Source organism: Callithrix jacchus, chromosome 10, assembly GCF_049354715.1.
Source record: "Callithrix jacchus isolate 240 chromosome 10, calJac240_pri, whole genome shotgun sequence".
NCBI lineage: Eukaryota > Metazoa > Chordata > Mammalia > Primates > Cebidae > Callithrix > Callithrix jacchus.
In genome coordinates, this window is record NC_133511.1 from 95,833,987 (window position 1) to 95,849,163 (window position 15,177).

Consider the following 15,177-nt stretch of genomic DNA (forward strand, 5'->3'; position numbering starts at 1 on the left):
GAAAACAAATGGTACAGAATCTACATGATGATAAGAACTCCATCACTGAGAATTCAGCCACCGAGAAAAGGGAATACTGCATATTTGAGAATTGGTTTTTAGTGTCCAAAGATGTTCTGAGGGTCCGCCTGGTCTAGCTTCCTACCAGTCTCACACTTTATGCCAACTACTTTGACTGCAGCCTTGAAGTGACAGTCTCTATATCTAAGAGTGACTTCTAGAGCTGTTCACAGTATGGGAATGAGGTATCTGAGCTGAAGACATGATACCAAAGAGCCTAAAATTACTGGTGCAGGCTTTCTTTGACAACTCTCACTGCCTTAATGTGCGGCTTAATGTGAGGTTTGTCCTACTCCTATTCCTCACTTTTATTAAACCATGCTTACCCGGAGATATGCTAGATTTCTGAGGGTTCAGGAAGAATCTAGGTAGATGTGCCCTGTTACACATGTTATTAAAGCCCATGGACATCATTTAGGGCTTTGCTTGGTTCCATTTTGCTCTATCATCTCTAGTCTTCTGTTTCATATGTCCATGACTGTGCCTGATCTTGGGAAACATTTTCTTTCCTTTTGTCACTGGGTGTCTAAGCTGTGTAAACCCTTAGTTCACCAGCCTAAGAGATATATCTCTACCACCACCTCCTTCATTCATTCATTCATTCAAAAAAGAGGGGCTGAGCATCTACTATGTTCCAGGCACTGAACTAGCTTAGGGTATGCATAGAGGACAAAGTACAAGTCCCTGACCTGATGGAGCCTGTAATCACTTTACAATCTCTTTCTATCTACCAGCAGCAACTCTGGATTAAAAGAATGAGCCTGTTAGTGTAATAGGAGAAAATGAAAGAACACCCAGCAGCCAGCCATGTCCAAAAGTGGAGGTTGAGGTCTTCTGTGGAACACACTGTGGGCCCATGGCAGGTCTGACTGCAGCGGATGGACACTGCTAGCACATCCCTCTTGGTGCATATGCCCAGGGTGCATATGCTCTCTCTCAGCCACTGCATGGTTCTTCAGAGGGAAAAAGCCACACGCAACCTATACTTGCTTCCTGATATGTGTTGTAGAGGGAGTTGTCTCTGTGGTGCAGAAACAGCAGGAGCCGACTCATGCCTTACAACACGTTAAGACATAAACTTTTGTGTGTGTCTGAGAGAGGGTCTCACTCTGTCACTCAGGTTGGGTGCAGGGGTGTGCTCACGGCTCATTGCAACATTGACCTCCCAGACTCAGCAATCCTCTTGCCTCAACCTCCCAAGAAGCTGGGACTACAGGCACACACCACCAAACCTGGCTAATTTTTTAATTTTGTAGAGATGGGGCCTCACTATGTTGCCCAGTCTGGCCTCAAGCATCTGAGCTCACATGATCCTCCCACCTCAACCTCCCCAAGTGTTAGGATTATAGACACAAGCCATTGCACCTGGCCATGTTTTTGAAACCCTAGTCTCTGGAACACTTGTTTTTTCTGTTCCCTCAATGGTCCTCTTTTCCCCTAGAAGCATACCTCACCACTTAATCCTGAGAGCCCCTGAAGGGTGCTGGCCTGGATTTTTGTACACCCCTCTTGCAACTAGATGAAAATGGCCAGGTCTTCTAAGATGAAAAGCAGCTACTTCCTGAGTTGTTCAGGCCAAGGAGTAGACAGACATCTAGGATATCCTGGTTTAGTCTAGCAAACTCCACAAAGGAAGCCTGGATTCTAGTCCTATATTGCCCTCAAATTAAGTCTGTAGCTTTGGGCAAGTCACTTTCTCTGTCAGAAACTCTCTATGTTGGTCTCTGTCAAAAGGAGGCAATAATTAACAGCAGCTGACATAAAAACACTTGTAAATGCTGGCTATTCAGTATTGGTAGTAATACATACCCTGCTTATTTTAAAGCATTGTTGTGAGCCCCAAATGAGATAATACATATGAAAGTTCTCTGAGTGAAATAAACCACCCAAATGTAAATTATTGTTGTTTGCCAAGTTGCTCTCTCAGAATGTTCAGGCAAAAATATAAATTATGCCAACGGTTGCTATGAAGCATAATTGAATGCAGACAAATACTTCTTTAGCACCTCCACATTCTTCCATACAACCACCACCAACACACCAGATAAAGACACCCGGCAGCCTTTGAAGGCTGAGTTAGGCAGAGCTGGTGGAAAGGGACGAGTGAGATCCCACACAACCACCTCTGCATAAACTGGCTTTGGAAATGGTATTTACTGATTTGGTCATCAATGGGAGGTAGGAAGCAAAGTGATCAGTTTTGCTTTCTCTTTTTTCAAATAAACAGGGTAGTTGTTAAACCAGAAGTGAATCTGATCCCGGCTTTAAGAGCAGTCAGCTGCATTCTGAAACAGGCAAAAATGTAAACAGAGCCCTGTAACTCTAGACTAGGGCAGAACAGCCATAGTTTCATAATGGGAGAGTCTACGGGCCCTGTGCCAAGAAAAATGAAATGTTACCCTGGGCCTTTAAACAGAATCATGTAAGAGCAGAGTGCGTATTTGTTTAACACACACACACACACACAAGACCTTTTTCTGTGCCAATACCTTTCTGAACTCTCCTCAATAAAAGCTGAAATCTCTGAAAACGTGGTACAGAACCAATATTGTTTGCATAGTCTCAGTCTTTAGTGCCAAAGGATTTTTCTGCTGAACAGGGAGCTGTTTCTTTCTTTTCTTTCTTCTTCTTGTTCTTTTTTTTCTTTTCTCAAGTTCATTACAAAGTATGACTGTGAAAATAAAATAAATGAGCCCATTCCACCCATCCCTGTATCTGAATTCTATCGTATGAGTTGCCAATTGGTTTTCGAATCCTCTCATTCAATATCTGCTGTTAATTTGTTCGCTATTTCAAGAACTTGAAGACTGTCAGCAAAATACATGATGTATTATGAAACTTATAATTGGAAATAAAAACATCTGAAGCTTTTCTGACAGAGTAAACATAAAGTACTATTGCACTGATCAGAACAAGGGAAACGTGAGCAACCTTGTAGCTATTTGTGTGCAAACAATTAGAAATGCTGCAGAGAGTAAATCAACACTCAACTCCCACTTTGAAAAATGCTGAGAAAATTACATCTAAATGAGTGAATGAATTCAACATGGTTATGATAGGAAATGAAGGGAAGAGAGGAAAGAAAAACAAATCCTGCTCACACTTCCTTTGAAAATGCGACTCAACGGACTTTCTCTTCCTATTTCAGCCATTTTAGAATTACACTGCCTAGGCCTGATCTAATTTTCCTGCTAGAGAAGTTAAGGCACTTCCTCCACAGTTACTAAATCTGACAAATTACACCTGGGTCCACTCTAACGTGAAAAAATGTGCTCTTTGTTCCTGACCCCTTGGTCAGCCTAGAGATCAAATTCCTGGACATTGGAAAGCCCCACTCATATTCATTAAAAGCCACGGGAGACCAGCTCTGTATTTCTGTTCAAGAGAAGAACAAGGTGCAGGCTTTCGCTGAACAATACAACTGCTCTGCTCCAGTCGGCAGAATATAGACCTTTCACTTTTTGCAGCTTGGCTGCTGATCAATTAGTATGTGGATTTTTTTTTTTTCCTGCACAGCATCTTAGTATCAAAAGAGCAAAAGAAGAGCCTAGTCCCACGAGCGAGTTTACCCCAAACCGCTTGTGTTAAAAAGCTGGCTACAGATTCAGTAATCAAAAATACAAAGATGATTTCAAAATTCTACCTTCCCTCTACCCTGGCCAGACATGCCATTAGTTACCACAGTGGCTAATATTTGACAGATTAAAATTTTTTCCCCTTTCTAAGCATACTCAGCCTTTGGGAAAGACATTCCAGAGCTGAGAGTGAGTCACAAAGACAGAATTGGGCACCGCCTTGGTGGTGGAGAATCAATACTAGGGACGAAAGAAATCCACAAGCTCTCCCATGGTAAGAACTAAGCATGGGACTGACCCACCTGCCTGATAACAAAAGACCTTCTTCTTCTGCACTCCCAAAAAAGAATGAAAAAAGAAAATGACTTTAGGAGAAGTGAAGCAAATCTGTGGCTGAACTGTGAAAAAGATGTCAGATGCCTTTCTTGCAGATTCTTGGAAGAATGAGATAATGAAGGAATATATGCAGAAGCCACAAAACCAGCCTTAAGGCCTCCTGAGGTAAGAGTGCCCCCAGAGACTTCATCAACTCTTGCCTTCATGTCTAAGGAATCCCCTTTCCTTCCTAGACTTGGTATCCCACTTATAACGTCTTCACTTTAGGCCACTGGATTTTTAGACCCTTTAACCACATTCAAAGCCTTTTCCTTGGGGATCTAGTAAGTACTACAGAACATTACAGTTGCAAACGTATATGAATGCTCTGGTGTGTTGTAAGTTATTTTCTACATACAAATTCTTGTTAAATTGTAAATTAGAAACTATTACTTTAATTTTCCATAGTCTTGAGGTAGCTTTCAGCTGTGCTGCAAGTTATGAACGTGTAATGAATACAGACTAATCTTCTTCTTCTATAGCTAGACCAAGTCACAATCCATATTTTCAAAATACATGAATTATAGCTATTTTCCTAGTCTGATGGTATTTGCTTTTGAGAAACCTATGATAGACTGGAAATCATTAATATTAGGGTTCCTATTTTGATTTCTATTTTTAAAACCACCGGCAGTATCAGCAATGCAGAACTTAATACTTCCTCCAAAAAAGTCACTGAAAAAATTGGGAAATCAAACAATCAATTTACATTACTTTGGGTTGCAATATCTGTTGGGTTACTAAGCAGGAACTCACCTGTGAGTTAATCTCAGAGATGGAAAAAAAATCTAATTTCTGAAGGGAGAACTTAACCTATGGCATAAGTTCTCGAAACATTGCTTCTAGGCAAATTAATAGTAAACAAGGTTAAAAGTTGTATAAGATATTAAGGTAATTCAAGCATACCCACAAATGAGTATTGTCTTTTAAAACTGTAACTTTGGTGACCATTTAAGTGGGTGGCATGTGAAAGAAACTAGGGCAGACCTCATTCCTCATGTTTTACAACTAAATGAAGAAGTTAAGTGACTCACCTAGTGTTACCCAATGAGCAGAAGGTGAACTAAGGATAAAACTCATTCAATCTCACTCCTAGTCCTGTAGTCTCCTTATGAAGGTTGACAAAGGTATAAAGTACTTTGGAAACGCCAACACATCACTATTAGTAGTAATAGGTAACACTTATTAAATGCTTAGTCCATGCTGGGAAGTCTTCGATGTGCTGTGGATGCATTAATCCTATCTTCCTAACAACCATGAAACTATAATGTTTTTTCCCATTTTAGAGATGAAACAGAGCCAGGCAGATGTTAAGAAACTCACCCAAGTTCCCACACCACTGTAAAAGTGGTAGAGATGGCAAATACTGCCCTCCCTAGCACAGAAACACTAATGCAGACATTCCTAAGTCAATGTTCAGATCATCAATAGTTTTGGGAATGTTAATTTTGATGAAATATATTCACAGTGAGATCCAAACTATGGATGCCTCTCCAAAATATATGATAAACTGAAATATCCATTTTGTCAACCTCTGTATTCTTGATCAAAATACAAAGTATCAACAATTCCAATGGATGGGGCAAAAACCATTTACAGATCTTCCTCATTGTAAAGAGATGCTCAATAGGAAATGGTTGAAGCTTTGTGGAAATCTCAACAGACATTACGTTTAATGACAACTTTAGGAAAACACTTCAGAAGACTGATTAGTGCTTATTTTCTTGACTTTGCTCCCCTTGCCAGTATTAAAATTAAAACATCTTAAATGACATCCATCCAGTTCAGATATAAACTTTGTCTGCAGTTTGCACCACCACCAAAAACAGACCATGCCTGTCATATCACATCTCTGAATTACTCTGTTTGTTCAGTTTCTTGAGATGCTGCAAGACCCGCCTGAGGACCAAAATCATTCCCTCATTCATCACAGCTGTAATCTGGTTTAGCTGAACCCTGTCCTAAACAGATTTGAATCAGCTCAGATAATGGAGGAAGTTTGTTGCTGTCATCATTTCTGCAACTATCAATCCAAGGATCTCTGAATGTCCTGCTTGCTCAGGAATAGCCTTAAATGTCCTACATCTTTTAAAGATTTTTCAAAAGCAATCTTAAATTATTTTTAAACAATTGATCTTAACTTGCATGTAGAGCGTCTCTGCCCATCAGAGGTCATCCCTCAACTACTGCACAGTCATTAAGAACTGGGCTGTGAAGCTGGAAATGCTTTCTCTCCTGCCCTTTACCCAGAAATGCTAATATCAACATCCTACATGACCCAGAGATAAGTTTTCAGATTACAGTTTGACAGGACTGATTTCTGCTGTTTATTCTCTTACCCTTTACCACGTTCTCACACGTTAAAAATAAATAAATTGACATACCTTGCTAAAGCTAGGTATAAACTGGATCTGCAGATTATAACCACCAATACCACATCCCCACCCACGCCACCCTTCAGTCATGCTATATACCCTGGAATCAGACTTGCCAGTTTCAGATCAAACCTCTTACTAGCTGTGGCGATTCTTGAGCAATTACTTAACTTTCTGCAACTGTGTTTTCTTATCTATCAAATGAGAATCAGAATAGTGCCCATCTCCTAAAGGTATTTTGAGGATTAAATGAGATAACACATATACAAAAAACTTAGGACAATGCCTGGCATATAGGAAGTACTTAATTAAGAGTTCAAAATCATTGTTGGGGTTGATTTTAAACAGAAATGTACTTTCTGTACCCACTCACCAGTCTTTCTGGATACCAACTCGTAAAGCTAGACAAAAATTATAGAAAATATCTCAGCCTTTTAATTTACAGAGAACAGGCCAAACTGTGGAGTAAAGTGGCCAATCTGAATTCAGTCTGCCTGTCTTTTTCCAGTCCTATCCACAACTCCTAGGCAAGGACGAGGATAGTCTTCTGTACTGGATGAGTAAAGGTTAGTTCTTCTGCTCTATATACACACACAGGTTAGTTTTGGTCTATATACACCCTCAGAAAAATCCTAGAACTTGCTAATATTGACAATCATTTAGTTTAATACTCCCATTTTAAAGATTTTAAAAAACTGACTCTAGGACCTAAATGACTTTCCTAAATTCATATAAATACTTAGTGGAAAAGCCCAAGGCCAGAAAAATTATAATTCACAACCTAAGCAAACTACCTGATACTCTCTTAAATCCACGGCAAACTTTACCTATCTTATCCTCATTATAACTCTCTAAAATAGGTGTCATCTTCACCTCTTAGAGATGCAAAAACTGAGGCTCAGAAACTGTGAAGTAACTCCTTTAAAACCTGAAAACTGTCAACTGATAGAGTCAAGACTGACATGCTTCTTGTCTGGCCCCCAAGTATATATGCCCATTTCAAGTTTTCCAGAGCTTAGTTCTGGGAATTCTAGCCCCAGCTCTCAATCAGTAACTTCCAGAGGGAACTTTAAAATAATATGAACTGCTCAGCTTCATCTCAGGAAGGAGAATCAGAGTCTCTGGATGTGGGGCTTCAGAATCTGTATTTCCACAGAGCTGGAAATTCTGATGTGTAGAGAGATTTGAGAAACCCTAATCTAAGCAAGATATTTTATGACTGCTTCAAGTACAAAATGAGTTACCTAAGGCTGAGGGAATGTTCAGTGTAGCTGAATCTGTGTAAAGGGCAGCATGGTGACCTCCTCTCAAATCCTTCTGTGTCATATAGACACTCACCCGGACCCAGTAGAATAAACATATACAGCCAGCCCTCCATAATCAGGGATTCCGCGTCCAGGGATTTAACCAACCAATGATAGAAAATATTAGAAAATGGGCCAGGCACGGTGGCTCATGCCTGTAATCCCAGCACTTTGGGAGACCAAGGCAGGCAAATCACCAGAGGTCAGAAGTTCAAGACCAGCCTGGCTAATATGGTGAAACCACATCTCTACTTAAAAATATAAAAATTATCTGGGTGCAGTGGTGAGTGCCCATAATCCCAGCTACTTTGGAGGCTGGGGCAGGAGAATCGCTTGAACCTGGGAGGCAGAGGTTGCAGTGAGCAGAGATCACACCACTGCACTCCAGCCTGGGCAACAGAGAGAGACTCCATCTCAAAAAAAAAAAAAAAAAGAAAGAAAAGAGAAAATATTAGAAAAAGAATTGCATCTGTGCTGGATATTTTTTCCTGTCATTATTCCTTAAACCATAAAGTATAACAATGATTCACATCATATTTATGTTGTATTAGGTATTAAAGTAATCTAGAGATGATTTAAAGTATACATGAGGATGTGCATAGGTTATATGCAAATACCACACTGTTTTATATAAAAGTCTGGAATTTTGTTACCTGCAGGAGGTTCTGGACCAATCCCCCATAGATACCACAGGAGGGATGACTGTATATATCTAGGAAAGCCTTAACTCTCATTGATCTTGCCTAAAGGGCTTTCTATCACAATGAAAGCAAGTATTGCATTTTGCAGCAGTACAGTATGTATTTTGTTAGAAATACAGAAATAAGGTTTCCTTCCATCCTCATCATTTTCCTTTAAAGCATGTAAGTCTGAGCCATGTTTTCTTGGTACTGAGCTAAAAAACAATGTGGAAAACTGTTTGAATCATCACTTACCAAGGTGCACCGTATATCCTGAATCCCTTCACTGTTACCTCCGAATCTTGTAAGTAAATACTGTTTGTCAGAAGGGACTGAACATTGTCAAAGTCCTCTGGTTTCAATTTGGACACAGAGGGGAAACGGTAGTAGTCCTGTTTAACAAGGTCTGCCATGAATTCCTTATCAAATGTCAGTTCATGATTCCCAGCAATCACTATTTTATATTCATATGGCAGGTTTCCTGAAATAAGAAAAAAGAGCACCAATTAGCACGTTTATTTCCCATCACAAAGTACAACAGCCAAGACTATGTGATTAGCAGACAGCTCACCCAAATGAAATAGCGCACACATTCCTTTACATTTCCATGTGAACCAGAATTTATGACTACTCCTTTATGCTAACAAAAATGACAATAACGGGAGATAGGAAGCTGCTAAGTAGCTAAAACGTTGCTAAAAAGACATTAAGTTTTCTAGTTCCATTTCCCTCTCCGGTATGCTACTTATTCATTGTGATGAATCCACACTTTATATTTATCCAGTAAAAATCACTTTAATCATGATCCTCAAGAAAAGGTCTGGACCTAGTTGGGTCCTCAAAACATAATCTAACCACCTACTCTTAATAACTCAGATAACTACTAGATTTTTAATACATCCTTCACACAAAAGTCAAATATTTCAAGACTGACATACATGAAAGGAACCACATAGTACAATTTCATATTTCAATTCTAATTTTAAGTTTACCTTTTGGCTTGTGAATAAAAAGAACATTAGTAAGGCCCCTGATTAGAAGGCTAACTTTCCTCCCATTGGGATGGGAGAAGAAACTGTAAAGCTTAACCCCCTTTTAATATTTATGGTATGGAAATGTGAGTTCTCGGCGTGTGCTTTTTATGCAAAAGTTTCCCGATCGAAATGAGATAATTCTGGGAAGAAGAATGAAAGCTATAAGGGAAAACCCAAACACCAGACTTCTGCATAGATTTATAATGTTTGAATAAAGTACAGGTCATACATATTAATAACTCACCGTGATGCTATAAGAACCAAAATCCAAAGGGAGATAGTGCCAGGCAGCTGTCCCCACCTGAAATTAATGCTCTTTCCTTTACTCTACCCATCCCTCAAGCCTCACTGTTGATCTGCTGCTCTTTTATTATATTTTATTTTGGAGGAAAAAAGGGTGGGACAATGGCACCTTAATTCTAGCTTTCTGAGACCTGTGGGTCCAATGCAAAATTAATGTTTCCTGCTATTCCAGGAAGAATTAAAGTTACCACTAGCAGGAAATGGATACAATTGTTGTAAGAACTGGTTCTTACCAGCAAGCCAGAGTCTCAGTGATTTCATTAAGAAAGCTTAGTGGGGAAGATAATTTTGTGAGGGAGACAAGGGAAACAAGTTCTGTCGTCAATCCGCTTGGATTTCAGCAATTCAAACTCTAAAGATTACACTGCCAAGTCCACACAGTCTCAGCAGCACATCACAAACGTATTTGCTAATATTGAAGCAGTTTTGAAGACTGCCAGATCATGTTTTGTAATATTATCGTCTTTTCTTCGGCTATTAATTGTTAGATTTTTGACAATAATAAAATTGCATATATAGCAAGGGCAATAATAGGGAGGCTTAAGAGAGAGAGGAAAGAAGTCTGATAGAAAATAACATCGCAGAGAGAAGAAACCAGAAACATTGAGGCCAAGTATCAATGGATATCTTTGACTACTAGCCCACAGTGCTGTGGGTCATGTCTTTGGCCTCCATCATGTGCAAGGCTGTGCTGAAGAGTTCACAAATGAGTAGGAAGCCTCCCTCAAATGCATGTTTATGTGAATTTAGTAATTAGGAGTGTGATGTACATAGCAAAGTTGCTTGGATAGAATGGTGGTATTTTACACAATTCCCACACTTCAAGTGCACAAATTCCCAGCACTGCATATGCTAGAAATGTGAGAGGCCCTACAACTCTAATATCATGGCTCTGTGACCCTATGGGCCTAATATTGCTCCCCACCCCAATTTGCCTGTGCTCCCAAAGCTGGAACAGGCTAAAATGTTTTACTAGGAAGCAATCTGTTCCAAGACAGGTCCTAACTGTGTGATTTTTAGAGCAAAGAATTTTACCTGTACAAATCACACTGCAGTTGCCCAGTTCCCCTTTAATCATTCACAACGAAGTACTCACTGTAAACCCTTTCATTATGCGCCACTGCTTTTGCAGGAAGCCTGAGTTTCTCAATTTATCCTCATTTTAGGGCTCTGGTTCAGGGGCAGCGTGGGTGAGACTAGCCACTATGGCAAAAGAAGTATATTTTCCCCCTTCAGACCAGGTTTTTCCTTTTTCTTTTTCTTTAAGTGAAACTGTTGCAAAGTAAATCTTTCTCAGAAAGACAGGCATCTTTGGTGTATTTTAAATCAAAGTTTGAAGACTCACATAAAAAGGTAGCCACCAAAATGAAGAGCCACAGAAAAGGTGATGATATTTACACATCACCAACAAACTCATCTCTTTCCGAGAGTCCAATAGTAGCTTCCAACTTCCATCCTCTGTTACTGATGTTATGAGATTGTCTGACATATTTTCTTTTTTGCTGAACTGACCTTTCATCTATAATCTGCCAACCTTTATGTTTTATATGAAAAGTATAAGCAGAGCAGCTGACAAATCTCCTGTTACTTGATGGCATTTTCGTTTTTTTCCAGACTAGATTAATTTGGAAGTCTCTGCAGTGAAGCTTCAAACTTCTTGGTATTCAAATAGCAACCCTTTAAAATTGTCAGGCAAAGAGGTCCCTGCCTTTATCCATTTTATTCAGATCAGGCCATCTAAGCCGACCTGCTTGTATAAAGAAAACCAAGGCCATGTATGTATACTCTAACATGGAAAAAAAAATCCTTGCTCTGAATGACATAAAGAAGTCTACTGACCAGGCACAGTGGCTCACACTTGTAATCCCAGCACTTTGGGAGGCTCAGACAGGCAGATCACATGAGGTCAGGAGTTTGAGACCAGCCTGGCCAACATGGTGAAACCCCATCTCTACTAAAAATGCAAAAATTAGCTGGGCGCAGTAGCAGAAGAATTACTTGAACTTGGGAGGTGGAGGTTGCAGTGAGCAGAGATTGCTCCATTGCACTCCAGTCTGGGTGACAAGAGCAAATGTCTCAAAAAAAAGAACCCTACCAACAAACCAACCAGTTTCATTGTTTCCAAGGCATGGTATATGTTCTACTAATTATACACAAGATTATTTTAGGTGACATGGAAATGTCAAATAACTTTGTATTTTAAAACTACTTTTAAGAATTCATTGTTTGGACAAATACAATATAAAAGTGTAAGTACTTATATATAGCTTCCTTTTTTCTATCTTTACATGTAAAGTAAGAGATAATTTAAAGAAAATTACTGAGCAAATAGTAGAGGTAACTCACAGGTATAACAAAGTGGCAATGAGAGCAAGTGTATTAATGAAATGTGGGAAACTTGCTCATCAGCTCAGGTTAGAGATACAGAATATAAGTAAGACCATAAACTCACAAAGGCGGTATTTGAGTCTTACCTATTCTGTATCTTCTGCACTTAGTGCTTTCACATAAATAGATACTCATGAACTGAAGTAAACTAGGTCCTCACGGCTACTTGACAGTTCTAAGTGCCCTACACTCTAGCCACTACCTCCCCAAGCAGCCATCACAAAATTTGTCCAGGCTCTAACTGAGCCCCTCTCCAGTCATGCAATATATTCTCTAACCACATGTATAAAGGAGGGAAGGTCTCTTCACTTCTGCCTTTTCACTTTTCCATCACTCCATCTGTTTGCATCTTCTCCTCTTTCTAACAGAGGTTGAGCATCCTTTATCTGAAATGCTCAAGACCAGAAGTGTTTTGGGTTTTGGGTTTTTTCAGATTTTGGAAAATTTGTGTTATACTGATTGAACATTTCAAATCCAAAAATCCAAAAGCTTACATGCTCCAGTGAACATTTCCACTGAGTGTCACGTCAGTGCTCAAAATGTTTCAGATTTTGGAACACTTTGGATTTCGGATTCTCATAGCAGGGATGTTTCCTTTGCAATGTGCCTCTTAATCTGATTCCTCCCACTCCCACAAGCACCTTCCTTTTCCAGACACCTCCTCTCTTGATATTTTGGGCCTCTCTCTATTAATACATTAAATCCTCCTCCTTAGTGAGTTTATATTTACTCACTCCAAGAAAACAGAAACAAACAACGCTAGACACATACACACACACGTGCCTCAAACATGATCTTAAACATTCCTTGATCTTGCTGCTGCTTTGAGATGCTTTCTCATTTTACTACTAAACTTCTAAAAAGAGGATTCCATAAGCTTGCTGCTGGTAGGACAAATTCAGCCCTCAGATGTGTTCTGGTTAGCCCTCAATAGAGTTTTATATTTATTTATTTATTTATTTATTTATTTGAGACGGAGTTTCGCTCTTGTTACCCAGGCTGGAGTGCAATGGCGCGATCTCAGCTCACCACAACCTCCGCCTCCTGGGTTCAGGCAATTCCCCTGCCTCAGCCTCCTGAGTAGCTGGAATTACAGGCATGCACCACCATGCCCAGCTAATTTTTTGTATTTTTAGTAGAGACGGGGTTTCACCATGTTGACCAGGATGGTCTCTATCTCTTGACCTCATGATCCACCGGCCTCAGCCTCCCAAAGTGCCGGGATTACAGGCGTGAACCACCGCGCCCAGCCGAGTTTTATATTTTTAAAGTATTGAACTAGCATCTAGAACTCAGGAAATATCACCCAAAAGTTTCTGTATTTCCAGCTTCCTGTGGAAAATCAAAAGATCAGGCAACACTGACCCCCAGTCTGCCAACAGATCTCCCCACTCTGATTTCTTCTCATACAGACCACTTGCCACATTTGTTTTGCCTGATGGGCCACTATACTATTAGATTTCACAACGTACTGCCAAATGGTTACTCAAAAGTTACTCAATGCAATCTGGCTCCTGCTTCTACTCTCCTTCCAAACGCTTCCCTGGAATGTCACTAATAACCCCCTAATGGCCAAAGCCCAGGCTTTTTCTGAATTCTGACCCCTCTGTTAATCAGACTACAATGGTGTGATGCGTTCCCTTGATTACTGCTGTGGCACTCTCCAAGTTCTCCCCCTTCCTTTCTGATGCTTCCTCTCTTCTTCTTCCTCAGCTCCTTTTGCATCCCATCTCATCTGCAAGCTTATTCCATGACACTCTCTTTCTTCATCTTTACATCTATGGATAATATTTAATAATTTCTTACTGTGCTTCTCACATTTGTATTCCTAATAATTCGATTTAAACTGTGGAGGCAGCATGGGGATAAGAATGAGGACTCTGCAGACTCTGCCACATGTTAACTGTATGATCTTGGAGATTCCTTATGTTCTCTAAAGTGTACTAGCAAAATGGGATAATAACGACACCTACTTCATAAGTTTTGGCACAGATAAAATGAAATATAGCCTCTAAAGCACGTGCATGGTGCAGAGTAAACCACCAGTGCATGTTCACTATTATTACCCCATTTTTGAGTTTTGCTTTTGCGTGTGACTTGTTCCCCATAGACTTAATGAATAGATGATGGCTTGTGGTTCCTTCTTGACCCAAAGTCCCTAGTCCCATATCTTCAAAATGGCAAACACACAACTCAAATTTGTTGAGTAAGTGAAGGAATGAATCAACCTCCACAAGATTTGCTGGGAGCTTCCTTAGAATTCCAGGAACTTGGTTTGTCCTCTTGGGCTATGGCAAAGTTTAAGCCAATGTCACATTTTCTTCCAAGTTTAATCCCTAATGAAGTGTTCTGTTCCTTCTCCCCAACATCCAGTCTACCCGACTAATCTCCAGCTCTTTTTAAACTACAGTTTTTGCAAATATAAATAGGGTAAAAATAAAATACTGCTTCTAAAGTTTGGTGAGGACTAAACAAGATCCTGCATATAAAGAACCTGCACAGTTTCTGACACTTCATATTCACTCAATAGACATTAGCTGTGTTGTTATGTTATTGTCCTGACCACCCTTCCCAACTGCCATCAATAAATCATTGGTTTATCCACAAATTGGATCACTCCCTGAGGCCAGGCACAACATCACTACTCTCAAAGCAAAGCATCTGGAAAAAAAAAAAACAACTTTGATTTTTCTCATGAAAGAAACTGACATGTTCCAACATGTCCTTCAAGCTAGCAAAAGTATTATTAGGTCAAATAAGCATTTGGATCTAAAGGTGAAGGTCAGTGGGCCTATGAGGCCTCCAATCTGAACACAATGCAAACACAGAACCTCTGTCAAGATGATCTTAACTTCGCACGAGGTATCCCCTGAACACACAACTTCTTGCCTCCTTCTCTTGCCCAGATGTCTCTCTCTTCCAATAATTACCAAATGCCAAAAAATGTGTCAAGAGTGGCCTTTCATTCAGAAATGAATAGTATAACCTGTAATAGACAGTATCCAGACTGTTTCTCTAAGAGTGACTACTTGTGGAATATCTCCAATTTCTTCTTAGAATCAGGTGGGGGTGTTCTTCTATGA

The 15,177-nt window shown here is 39.9% G+C and overlaps 1 protein-coding gene across 6 annotated transcripts in view; it reads right to left on the bottom strand.

Annotated features, from left to right (window-relative positions):
* The window catches only part of MPPED2 (metallophosphoesterase domain containing 2), a 174,883-nt gene that overhangs the window by 74,813 nt on the left and 84,893 nt on the right, over positions 1-15,177 (bottom strand). For all 6 annotated transcript variants that reach the window (XM_035262295.2, XM_002755136.7, XM_078339281.1 and 3 more), the window contains one exon: positions 8,625-8,850. In XM_035262295.2, the coding sequence (XP_035118186.1) occupies positions 8,625-8,850 (226 nt within the window). The remainder of the gene's footprint in view (positions 1-8,624; positions 8,851-15,177) is intronic.